The 13,365-nt window shown below is 43.6% G+C and overlaps 1 protein-coding gene across 2 annotated transcripts in view; it reads left to right on the top strand.

The window, feature by feature from the left end:
- The window catches only part of LOC124114409 (centrosome-associated protein 350-like), a 126,322-nt gene that overhangs the window by 93,474 nt on the left and 19,483 nt on the right, over window positions 1-13,365 (top strand). For both annotated transcript variants that reach the window (XM_046474964.2, XM_046474963.2), the window contains 17 exons: window positions 159-287; window positions 838-918; window positions 1,720-1,839; window positions 2,561-2,725; window positions 3,128-3,199; window positions 3,567-3,853; window positions 4,463-4,587; window positions 5,141-5,409; window positions 6,290-6,385; window positions 6,538-6,707; window positions 7,139-7,240; window positions 8,438-8,588; window positions 9,032-9,404; window positions 10,253-10,321; window positions 11,185-11,338; window positions 12,389-12,586; window positions 12,935-13,320. In XM_046474964.2, the coding sequence (XP_046330920.2) occupies window positions 159-287; window positions 838-918; window positions 1,720-1,839; window positions 2,561-2,725; window positions 3,128-3,199; window positions 3,567-3,853; window positions 4,463-4,587; window positions 5,141-5,409; window positions 6,290-6,385; window positions 6,538-6,707; window positions 7,139-7,240; window positions 8,438-8,588; window positions 9,032-9,404; window positions 10,253-10,321; window positions 11,185-11,338; window positions 12,389-12,586; window positions 12,935-13,320 (2,947 nt within the window). The remainder of the gene's footprint in view (window positions 1-158; window positions 288-837; window positions 919-1,719; window positions 1,840-2,560; window positions 2,726-3,127; window positions 3,200-3,566; window positions 3,854-4,462; window positions 4,588-5,140; window positions 5,410-6,289; window positions 6,386-6,537; window positions 6,708-7,138; window positions 7,241-8,437; window positions 8,589-9,031; window positions 9,405-10,252; window positions 10,322-11,184; window positions 11,339-12,388; window positions 12,587-12,934; window positions 13,321-13,365) is intronic.

Here is a 13,365-nt window from a genome sequence, read left to right as displayed (position 1 = left end):
ACAGACATTTACCGATAAGCTCCTATTTCAATCCTTCAACTGATTTACTGTGTGCAATTGTGCTATTTTATTTCTTCAACTGATTGATCCACAAAACACTGCAAGATATGGACAATGAGCTGGACAGTGATGTATGCTGTTGTTGTTGTGTTGGGCAGGTTTCGCGGAGGTTCACACCGACCCCCGGTTTCAGATGGTGGTGAGGAGCAAGTCCCCTGTCCCGCGGAAGAAGCCCAAAACAACTGTCGGAAAGCTCCAGCGGAAAGTGTCTTCTGATCCACACAACGGTAGGTGAAGGTCATCAGGAGGGAGGACTCATCCTAAAGTTTACCATCATGCTTTGGCCTTCTTATTTGGTAGACTGATCTATTTCTCAAAGCTGTATTGTTGTTGTATCAAAATTAATTTGAAAATGCTAAACACAACACTTTTTAAAGGTACAGTAAACACCATTGTCTCAAAGTTGTCGAACTTACGGTTGTCTCGAAGTAAAATCATGGTCCCTGCGTATTCCTTCTTTATTTATCATTTTCGGTTATGTCGAACCTCGATAACTCTAAGTATTTACGTAGGTCCCTTCAACTTCGAAACAATGGTGATTGACTGTATTGAGAGTGAATTAATGAAAATGAGAATTGAAACTTGCTGTAGAGCTATTTCCCTTCCAATATTCAATTTTGCTGTTTTCTTTTACTGGTACTTTTGTGAAATGTTGGGTTGGCAGAACCGTAAATTGGTAGTCTAGAGTAAAATATGCCTTCAGGTGTATATTAAGTGATATGTTTTACAATTGTTTCTGTGAGTGCTGCTGTGAACAAGGAAGGTGTTGTGTTGCAGATGGCGGCAGCTCCAGTGAGAAGCCAAAGAGACTGAGAGTTGTGGCCCCGGAGAAGGAGACTTCTCAGCCTGGTGCAAAAGGTAGGCTAGAGCGGAGAGACGCACAGGTCTTCTCAGGGATGAAACATCCTCAAACACTATATGTAACCTTCCCATGAAGATCGAGGTTAGAATTGGTCTTCAGCAACCCATGCTTGTCATAAGAGGCGGCTAACAGGATTGGGTGGTCCTTTGGTTTATGGCTCAGTGCAGCATTAAACAACAAACTGTATTACTGAGACATTGTGCACAGAGGCGTAAGATGTAAGACGGACACAGTGGGTGTTGAGATTGTGACATGGCCAACTCAATGTGGCCGTCTTACTCTCAAGTAAAATCTTCCTGATGTCCTCCCACTCTACCCCGGATATCACTGCTGAGGACATGCCCTGTACATGTGGTAATCTCCAGCACATACAACATGGTCTGCACAGGCTCGGAAAAACCTAAAGATGGATACAAAATTCCTTGCAAAGGCCTTGAATTTTCTTAACTAATCCTTGTTTCCTTTAATTTACCTCCACATTTGTATATCTTTTCATAGTTTGATTACAAAAACACCATAGAGTTATCTCCCTGCCAGTGATCATCTGCTACGATTAGAGTCAAATATGTCCGGAACAGTAACAAGTCGAATGTATCTGGAATAAAATGAATATCACTTATTGATTAGTGTAAAGGATATCACAAGAACCTTGGATATTGACAAGTAAAAGTAAGAAAATGACCTTGAATTTGGGGAAAGGCGTCTCAGAAGCAGTGAATCTTATGACTGAAATTCTGAATGCACACCGAATGACACAAGTTGGGCTGTGTTGGTTTGAAGTTACGATCTCCTTGCAGGTATCATCACAACATCGTCGTGGAGGGTGGGGCAGCAGCTCATTCTCCAGACTCTCGGACCAGCCAAGACAAGCAAGAAGTCTTCCCAGGGCAAGAAGTCGGATAATCTCAACCTAACAGGCAGGAAGCCATTTTGAATAGACATTGAACCAGAGTTCGAAATCTAGGGAGGTCCTGGGTCCTTGTGGTTGGTTTCTGTAGCATTATAACCCAGGGGCACCTCCATCTGTCGCTTAGAGTTGTCACAGAGAAGGAGTCTTAGACTTCCGTGCTTAAACTTTGAAGTGTGCTGAAGTACTGGAGCAGGATCACGATCTTCAGGGAACGATGCATTGTCACTTCTCTCACTGGGGCTAAGCTAATCTGGAACTGGCTTTCAAAGTATCAAGATTCAGATTTAGTCATACTGCTGTTGTGTAATGAGTAGGGCTGGGACAAATCACCAACTGCGCGATCCAATACGTATCACGATATCTTGCTCACGATCCGATACTATCACGATACTTGCATGTGCTGTTATCTGTGGTCCATCGCCATCTTTTTTCAAAGACAGGATGGCCAAATACCTGGCACACGAACAATTTACAGTTGGTAGTGTCAAGTATGGTTCCATGGATTAATTATTTACGTTTTCACTGCTCAATTTCACTCGTACTTAGTGTTTAATGTAACATTTGTTAAAGAATACATTGAAGGTAAGAATCGATACTTTTTGCTTAATGTGAGATTGTGATCGATACTTTTATCGAGAAGTAAAACATTGTGATCCACCGATGCATCAGTGTGTCATCCCCCTACTAGTAATGAGTGTTTATTCATTTGGGCATTTTGGGCTTAACAGATGAAAATAAGAACGAGGATGTTCGTCGCCCTGACGGTGCTGAGACACACAACCTTTTCTCCTCCGGCAACAGAGAGGGTGCAGTGGGAGGCAACTCCATCTCCAGGACAACCAAGTTGCTCCCCGATGATGCGAGGAGGATTCTTGATGACCTTCAACTAGAAGGTCAGTGTTTGAAGTACAAATGCTAGAGACTGAAGATCATTGGAAATTTCATCAGAAACAAGGCCCATGCAGCTTTTGAAACTTTTCTTTCGCTCCAATGAACCTGAAACTAATAATTAAAATGCAACATATTGATTGTCTTCTAATCTCATCTAATGGATCATGTATCATGGGCAGCCATGACAGTTCAATATTCTGGTGGGGATTAAATAGCCAATACCCGTTCTAGGATTATTCTGTGCTTACAGTGTGAGACCCGACAGTGGATTCATTCTAATGGAAGAACCGCTGGTTTGTCAGATCCTGATTAGAATATGCACATGCCACTTTCATATAGCTGTACTATTGCTGACTGTAGAAGACATGACCTCTGACCTTTGTTGACTTGTGACCTCTATGCAGATGATGATGGGGAGGGAGAACACACTAGGCGGCAGAGGCTGGCTGTCAAGAGGAAAGCCCACAAACATTCCGGTGAGTTGTAACAGACATGCCACTTTCCCACTTGTGTCTCCTTGCCCCTGAGGCTGTATTTGATCAGTCATTTAATATCCCCCTGGCATATGATACATTGGCGTGGGGGGGATATATATATATATATATAGTCATCATCATCATCTCTTCAGTCTGTCCATCCATCCTTCCGTATTAGTTTCTGGAGCATAATTTGATAAACATGTAAGAGTTTTCCTCAAAACTTGCTACATGGATTAACCAGAAGCTGAAATGGTGCCTTATCCTATTGTTGAGCGGGGGGATTTGTCATCTTTACATGGGATGTATTTTTCATTATGTTTACAAACTGGCATTCAGTTCTCACTCACTCACTTGACCTCCACAGAGCCAGACAAGCAGCAGCCTGCAGCCTCCAAACAGCGCCACTACGACCAGAGCAAGGTGCGCAAGTTCATCGCCAAGCAGAAGGCGGAGCGAGTGCGTCAGAAGAAGGAGGAGGAGCGAGCGCATCGTGCGGAGCAGGAGAAGAGACAGCGCCACCTGGCGGAGCTGTACAACAAACAGAAGCCGAAGGACCAGCCACCGCAGCCACAGCCACGAGGGAAGACACGGGGGAGGAGGTCTGGGGGAGAGGAAGACCCACAACGTCGGGATCATCGGGCTCTGGGCTTGGTGAGTGCTGGAGCTTTTTTATTTGGCATACTGATTTCCATACATGGGACTGTTGGAGACACTGCCAGCTTGCAAAACTTTAAGACGAATCTCTTTAGACACCAATGCATTTTGACACTCTAAGCTATAAAGAGTTTAAAAGGACCTTTGTGTGAAGAATTGTTTATGTAGTCGTCTCTCTTCATTGCTATTGTTTTGTCACATGCATGTTGCACCCTTGCAAATGATGGCACTTTTATGTGCCAAAAGCTTTTGAGACTACAAGGATGAATATGGCTCTTAGCAAAATTTTCAGTAGAATTAGTGTTGATATATGGATTATTAATGTCCCGAACAGATGTTTTCTAAACTTGGGGTTCAGACTAGTGGCCAAAGTCACAGACTGCCATATATTTGTAATGTTACCTATGTTGGCCTTGTAATTCTGTGAATCATCTTTTATGAACACTTCTAACTGCCAACAGTTTAATCTTCTGGTATCTGTTATTTTGCTGGAGACAAATGTCATAAGCTCATTTTCAGGATTTTAGCAAATTTGGATGGTCATTGTCCCATAAATTGGACCCAATGTGAGACATTGTGGTATAATGTTTTAAATTTGTGTATTAGAGCCTGGACTCGGACAAGGAGAATGCTGGCGGTGGAGCAGGCATGGAGGTGGACGACGATGACTCCACCCTGACAGAGGGGACAGAAGAGGACGTTACACCGACCGGCACGCCCCGGGACAGACGGTAGGAGCCTAGAGTTCATAGAGAGTTGCCATCAAACTTATGACCAGAATCTGTAGTTCTAATATTTCTGCCTGTTGTGTGAACCATTTTGACTCCATACATACCTCTATTGATGCAGAAACACGTAATAGTCAATTCTATGTAGAATACTAAACGAGCTCCCGTGTAATACCAATTTTATGACACTCATGAGTAGTTCTGGTATTAAACGGGAGCGAGTTAAGTATATTAAACGTTCCATTTTTAACTGTTTCTAAACTTCACTTTCCTGTGTGAATAGGCAGACATCTATGCAATCCACAGCATAATCCAATTGATTTAATGGAATAATACTTCACACATGTATAAAATTGACACTATTAATTTAATACCACATGTTACAACGTGTGTCATAACATGTGTGAAGCCCATTTCTGGTCCCCTGCCATGATATTGCTGGAATATTGCTAAAAGCAGCATAAAACCTCACTCACTCACTCACTCACTCACTCACTCACTCACTCACTCACTCACTCACTCACTCACTCTCTGATTTCCTCACTTGTTTCATCAGAGACCCAGATGTCCCAGCCCCCCATCAGCTCCACCTGGCTCCGCCAGCCCCTCTCACAGTGGGAGGGCAGAAACTCAACCTCGATGTAGCTGCCGTCCTGTCCAAGTTCTCCGAGGTCGTCAATCGGAAGAAGGATCTAGGTGGCGCCACCTACCAGCAACCCATCCTTGAGCACTCACATCGAACCCAGGCTGACCGCATCCGGGCGGTGAAGGAGACTTCAGCTACATTACAGAACAAGTTGGTCGTGTCTCGCAACATCATGGAGGGTGAGACACAGCCTAGCTTTTCCAATCTACTGATAATAGTACATATTACTGTATGTGAGATCTCCTGCCATGTCAACTGTTGCAAATCACGTGACACAGGACACGCTATCCGTACAAAATGGCCTCCATTCTGTAGCAGACGCAGGATGACCTGGCTAAAGACATTACAACCCTACACACGTTTTGACTTCCATTCTCTGTCAGTAAGCAGCCTGAAATTGACGAATAAAGATTCTTGCCATAAAAGGCGACTATGCTTGTCATGAACGATCTAACGGGATCGGGTGGTCAGTCTCGCTGACTTGGTTGATGCATGTCATCATATTCCAATTTCATGGATCAATGCTCAATTGCTCATGATGTCAATCACTGGATTGTCTGGTCCAGACTTGATTATTTACAGACAGCTGTTATAAAGCTGGAATATTGTTGAGTGCAGTGTTAAACAAAAGTAATCATAAAATATTCGATGATGAGTTTGACAGTAGCCATTATGTTCTGTAGCCTGTCCTTGTCATGTGATCACCCAATGGAGCAGAAATTCCAGTATTGGCACAAGTATATGTTCAGAGGTGGACCCACAAAGTGAACAGCACATCATTGATGGACTGAAGCCCATGTCTTGTCCCCCTACAGTTTGCTTGAATATTTCTAAATATTTCTGAATGTCTCTCAAGATTTAGTTGTCTTCACAAAGTAGCTGATCATAGATGCCAAGTTCGTTTCCAATTTACAGGATTATACACAGGGAACAGATTAGGATATCTTTACTTGGCACTCACATTCTGTATGTTAAAGCATATGAAACAAAAAGGTTGTGAAGAGAATATATCAATTCTAATACCATTTGTTTAGTGTGTTGATTTTCTTGTTTCTTCAGCGGCAAACCGAGGTCTTGAAGTTAATGCCATGCCACGATATGACAGGATCATTGGCACGCACGATGACTACCAAGTGTTTGACAGAAATCTCCCTGGTGAGTTCAGTTTCATTTTGAAAATATTCTTCTTGATAACCTGCCAAGTTATTGGGCATCTTTTAAGTTTGGAAGTATTTTTAAAAAATCTTTTAAGATATTTCAGAGTTTGGTTTCATGCCTTGTAATAACCTTCCCTTCTTCCTTGCAAGGATCTGTAAACTCACGCCTTGTGCTCGGTGAGCGGGATGAGAACGAGGCTGCGACCCGGATCCAGGCAGCGTACCGAGGTCACACGGTACGCCAGAGCATGAACTGGCCACTTCCCTCGGGTCAAACTCTCGGCGCCCGATTCAGGACGGGGGAAATGATTGGGGATATTGTAAGTAGCACAAAGAACATCAGTAATAGTAATCTTGTAACAGAAGGCATGGGGATGGGTTGTGGAATGGTTAGTTGGTGTAAGCCCCCATTGACAGAGTCTCTGGTAACCATAGTAACTTGATCTAGCACACATAGGGATTAAGCGTGATGTGTGCATCAAGAAATATTTGTTTTCTGGGCACCAAATTATTGATCATTTGTTACGAAGTATGAGATAATTCTTTCATACCATGGTCTATTTGCCCATAGTTAAGAAAAGGGTCAGATCCAGGACTGAATCCTTTATCTTTCAGCACAGTGTCCGTGTTTGTTGGTTTTTACATTTGCAACCTCCGTCACATACCAGCTTTTCTCCTCCTGACACACCATGATATTACCGTGATACTGTTCAAGGTAGAGTTGAACTCACTGACTCTATGTTTGTTTTAGGATGCCCTGGAGGAGTCTTCCATCACCGAGACCTCCACCTTCAGCGACATCACCATTACTGAAGACTCCGAGAACGAGTCCATGAACTCCCGCCCCGGACAGGTAACTTGGTCTAAAAAAGCAATGTCATTCTTTAAGCAGAGTGTTTGATGAATAACATGACAGACTCAAGATTCAATAAATTATAAGGGACTGAAAAACGCAGTAGACCTGTCTAATCGAGAGGGAAAATTGATTTTGGGGAGGTGGGATGTAGTGTTGGCTTATGATACTGAAGACACATAAAGATCGGGGTTAGAATAGGTTAAGGGGCCTTCTGCAATCCATGCTTCTGCAACGACCATGCTTGTCGTAAGAGGCGACAAAAGGGATCGGGTGGTCAGGCTTGCTGACTTGGTTGATACAAGTCATCCCATTTGCGTGGATTGATGCTCATGATATCAACCACTGGATTGTCTGGTCGGACTTGATTATAAACAGACAGCTGTCATTCATGTAGCTGGAATATGTCTGACTGCTCCTTTAAACAACCAACAAACAAACATGATGCTAAGGGCCTGGGGTGGGATCCACATGGGTACAATGAATGAACCAAATGCAACAGCCTGGTGTCCCCTACTTGCAAAAGGTGGAGTAAAACTATACTCACTCACTAACTTGAATCACTTCAGCTGAAAAGACCACCTCCGTGGTCTAATGGTAGAGCGTCCGCCCGGAGAGCGGAAGGTCCAGGGTTCGATCCCCGACCGCGTCATACCAAAAGACGTTAAAAGATGGTACTTGTTGTTACCCTGTCTGGCGCTCGGCATTAAGGGCCTAAAACAAGAACTGGTCGGCTCGGAGTCAGTATACTGTGTCTGAGTGGGGTATTCATGTTAAACTGCGGCATGGTATCTCAGTGTGCTAGCACTATAAATCGGCATCAGTCCGGACTAGTACAAGCAGCCACACACACACCCACATGCATGTATGTCGCCTTATAAGCGCAATAATCTTGGATGCGACGTTAAACCCCATTTCACTTCACCCACCTCACCCACCTCACCCACCTCACCATTTCAGCTGAAACAAACTCCTTTAGTGCAGCTCATGCAATGAAAGATGATTTGCTGTATCGACAGTGATTGGCCGTATTCATATTATCTAGTGCCGTGTGAGCGTCTGGTGTCATGGTTTATATGAGTGTTTTTCCATTTTGCTAGTAGTCTTTTCTTATCTCATAGCAAACCTAGAACTAGGAATACAGTGAAAGTTCTGATGTTTTGGTGCAGTCAGCATTGTTTGTGTCCTTGTGTGTAGATGTTGAAGCATGTGCGGGGCGGGGCCAGCGACCACCACCTGCGAACTACCGCCTTCAAACCAACCAGCAAGTACGTGTGGGAGGAGCCACGAGGAGACCCACTGTCAATCATCAACGTCTACCAGCGCAAGATGAAGAGCATGGGCAGGGGTCAGTTATATCCCTTTGGTACTTGTTTCGGTATACTTTGATTGGAATCCAGATAATTTTACATGTTGAGTTGTCTCTCACACAGACCCTGAAACCAAAATATCCAAAAACTCCCTAGGAAATCTACAATAGTTGGAAAGTCTAGATTTTTCCAGTTTCTGAAAATGAAGACATTAACTGTGCTCCTTTCTGTTATATATTGATAGACAATTTACAAGATTAAATCCTACAATATTTTCACTTCTCAACAAGTGAGACATGCAATATTCGTATTTCGATCTTTGCTCTGTTTACATTTCAGAATATTTTTTAAGATGTTTTTCACTACATGTTTCACATCTAGTTCTGGCTTAGATCTTGAAGATTATGAATATTGGACATAGACTATTTTTAGTGCATCTTCCAGTTGATGTTATTTGTAATGTATCATCATCTTCACACAGAGAATGATCGACTGGCTCCAGCACCCAGTCTTCCAAGGGATAGTGCAATGAATTCACAAGAGGCTAGGCAGTTAGCCAATCAGGGAACAATACCACAGACATTGTCCAATCAAGGAACGGCACCACGGATATCCAATCAGCAGTCAGCATCAAGATCTTCCATCAGTCAACAACCAGCATCCCGACTGACTGAGTCTGCCTCTGTGGTCAGTGAGCCAATGGGGTTGACATCAGCAAGGGGCGAGATGCACACACAACCTAAGTCACGGGACCCAGTGAGAGTCCCAGACAGACAAAGTTCCGCCCGAGTTGATGATGTGAGTCGCAGGTCTCAACCAGTGGAGACATCCGTAGCTGACAACCAACGCAGCAGGTAATTGGGGTGGTTTGCGATGTTCTAACAACACACACATGGAACTAGTATTGTATGTAATGTAGTGGCTACTGTAGTGTGGAACTAATCTGTGAAATCCATCTTCTCATGTGATACAGCTTATATCTCAGTTCTCACGTGATACAGCTTATATCTCAGTTCTCACGTGATACAGCTCATATCTCAGTTCTCATGTGTAACAGCTCATATCTCAGTTCTCATGTGATACAGCTCATATCTCAGTTCTCATGTGATACAGCTCATATCTCAGTTTTCACGTGATACAGCTCATATCTCAGTTCTCATGTGTAACAGCTCATATGTCAGTTCTCATTTGATACAGCTCATATCTCAGTTCTCATGTGATACAGCTCATATCTCAGTTCTCATGTGATACAGCATATATCTCAGTTCTCATGTGATACAGCTCATATCTCAGTTCTCATGTGATACAGCATGTATCTCAGTTCTCATGCCATACAGCTCATATCTCAGTTCTCATGTGATACAGTATATATCTCAGTTCTCATGTGATACAGCTCTTATCTCAGTTCTCATGTGATACAGCACATATCTTAGTCCTCATGTGATACAGCATACATCTCAGTTCTCATGTGATACAGCATATATCTCAGTTCTCATGTGATACAGCATATATCTCAGTTCTCATGTGATACAGCATGTATTTCAGTTCTCATGTGATGCAGAAAAAATCTCACTTCTCATGTGATTCAGGATATATATCAGTTCTCATATGATACAGAAAAATTCTCAGATTTCATGTGATACAGCTCATGTCACAGGTTTCATGACCCAGGACATAGTACAGTTTGTGTCATGTATTTCAGACGGGACCCAGCCAGTTTTCGGCCTGTTCGAGGAAGCATCACTGATGAGTCTTGCATTCAGTCCTTCAGGTAACGTACTCATCATCAGCAACAAGCAATTAGACAATTCCCAGTCATCCACTGTTGATAGGAAGTGAATGTGTTGATGTCAAAGTCTATTATGTGATCCCCGCGTCATTCCAAAACAGGGCAGTCGGGTAGCCTAGTGGTTAAAGCGTTCGCTCGTCACGCCAAAGACCCAGGTTCGATTCCCGACATGGGTACAATGTGTGAAGCCCATTTCTGGTGTCCCTCTCCGTGATATTGCTGGAATATTGCTAAAAGCGGCGTAAAACCATACTCACTCACTCACTCATACCAAAACACGTCAAAGATGGTACTTCTTGTTACCCTGCCTTAAGGGGATGACACAAAGTAAAAGTGTCTTAGTGGCGTGTCCATGTTAAAATGTGGCATGGTGTCTCAGTGGGCTGGAACTATAAAACCAGCATGAGACCAGGTTAGTGAAAGCACATCTGCACACACATGTGCATACACGTCACTTAATGAGTGCAGTAGTCTTGAAAGCAGTGTTAGATCCGTTGTTAATGTGACTTAAATCGTAAGTAAGGTATTTGGCAGACTTGTCATACAACTAAAATAACTGCAATATCTATTTGTTGGTGTTTTTTGTCGTCTGCCTAAGATCTCCTCAGTGCACACAGCTCAACAACATTCTCTCTCACTCACTCACTCACTCACTCACTCACTCACTCACTCACTCACTCACTCACTCACTCACTCACTCACTCACTCACTCACTCACTCACTCTTTAAGCAACAAGCAAGCAAACATACTGTGACTCAATCCTTTTATGTTTACAATTATGTCTACGATTACCAACAACAAACAAACAAAAACTGACTGACTCACTTACTCTGTATGTCTGCAGTGAGGAGGACGAAGACCGGACTCCAACAGCCTCCAGACCCAACTCCAGGCCAGGACTTTCACACAACAGTGTCAAGGTGTCAGAGGTCACGGGTCAAGATTCGGATGCTTCTTTGGTCAGTGATGAGGAAATGCTCAGATCAAGGTTATCCAGGGTCAGTATATTCTTCAAGTATTTCTGTCTTTAATTATCCCCCGCCACGAAGTGGAAGGGGGATATAGGAATGGGTGCCGTCCTTCCATCCTCCCGCCGTCTGTCCGTCCGTCACATTTCGTTTCCGGAGCAGATCTTGAAAACCGTACCATATTTCTTAACCAAACTTGGCACATAGATAGGTCTAGTGGTGAACTGGTGCCTTTGGATTGTTTGGGATTTTAAAAAAAATTATTTTTCGAGTTTCCATGGCAGCGACTTTGATTTAGACTGAAAATGGCAGTAGACCTCGTTTCCGGAGCAGATCTTGAAAACCGTACCATACTTCTTCACTAAACTTGGCACATAGATAGGTCTAGTGGTGAACTGGTGCCTTTTGATTGTTTGGGATTTTTAAAAAAATTATTTTTTGAGTTTCCATGGCATCGACTTTGATTTAGACTGAAAATGGCGGTAGTCCTCGTTTCCGGAGCAGATCTTGAAAACCGTACTATATTTCTTCACCAAACTTGGCACATAATGTCATCTCACAGTATTGAATACATTTCCTTTCTTGTTGGAAAGTTCTGCATTGCTTGAGTGTGTGTTCCTCCAAAAGTGTCATGGACACAATTGTTGCATTCACTGACTCACTTCATGCAGAAACACAACTCATTACAAATACTTTAGTGTAACTGATCTTAAACCTACTCAACTGTATAAACACTATATATTCTTGTCAACCATACTCTGTACTTCACTTGCTTGATAACTGTGTCAGAACCTTCACTGAAACCATCGCTCCTAATTGTAATAAAGAAGTTGTTCGTCCATATGTCTCATCCTTACTCATTACAAATTCAGTTACATATTCTATCATAAACTGCAGATGGAAAAACAACACCAGTATTAACTTTTTTTAGTGCTGCAATTAGGCCATTTACATTGCACACAACCCGACATGTCATACTGGCGTGGGATGTGAGTATTTTATGCTTGTTTAACAATGACTCTCAGAGCCAGTGATCATATAGGAGAAGTGTTATAAAATATGCTTTCTGTTTGACTTCAGCATGAGTTACCTCCCCCTGGAGCTGAGAGCCGTGAGCCTGGACGATTCTCCCCGAACACACTGGAGCAGAAGATGTATGCAGAGCTGAATCGCCTTGAGAGTATGGAAGTGACACTGCATCAGTTGACCAGTGTTGACCGGACACGTGCTGTCTCCCTGGCCCAGCAGGAAACTGTGTCCTTGGCTCAGATCCTGAAGGTGAGTTGACCGGTGTAGAGTTGACTGATGTCTGCTGGACATAGGCTTTCCCTGGCCCAGCAGGGCAGTGTCCCTGGCTCAGATCCTGAAGGTGAGTTGACCGGTGTAGAGTTGACAGATGTATGTCGGACATGGACTCTCCCTGGCCCAGCAGGAAACTGTGTCCCTCTCTCAGATACTGAAGGTGAGTTGACCGGTGTAAAGTTGACAGACGTATGCTGGACATAGGCTCTCCCTGGCACACAGATTTAGTGTAATGAAACACAATCAATTCTTATTTCCACTTTCCAGAGTTTATTTTTCAAACATCCACAGAGAGTAAGTGTTTCCCTTATTCCCTGTTCCCAGGCCAGACAACAAACCCATGAGCATGATATGCGTCAGCTCAAACTCCAGGCTCAGAAAGAGGCTTACGAGGCCACCCAGCAACTTGAGGAGACACAGAGACAGTCGGCGACAGGTGGAGGGGTGCCACCCCGGCTGAGTCGCGAGGAGATACAGACACTGAAGAAGGAGGCCATCCGGGCAGCAGCAGAAGCCTGGAACCTAGGACCCTCCGACAATAACAGACGTCCAGGGCGGAAAGACAAATCCAGTTCTCGGGACACGGCGTCAAGGTCAAGGGGTCAAAGTCAGAGATCCGACACTGATGTGACCGATTCCCTGTCTAGGAAACCACGGAAACCTACGTCAGTTTCTTACAGTGTCAGCAAGTCATATGTCAGACCATCAAGGTATGAGAAGCTTGTTGGGTTATTGTTCGCATTAATATCTCTATC

Source organism: Haliotis rufescens, unplaced genomic scaffold, assembly GCF_023055435.1.
Source record: "Haliotis rufescens isolate VD_foot unplaced genomic scaffold, xgHalRufe1.0.p SCAF_8, whole genome shotgun sequence".
Lineage (NCBI taxonomy): Eukaryota > Metazoa > Mollusca > Gastropoda > Lepetellida > Haliotidae > Haliotis > Haliotis rufescens.
The sequence above is the reverse complement of the archived record's forward strand: the minus strand, read 5'-3'. Positions and strand labels throughout refer to the sequence as shown.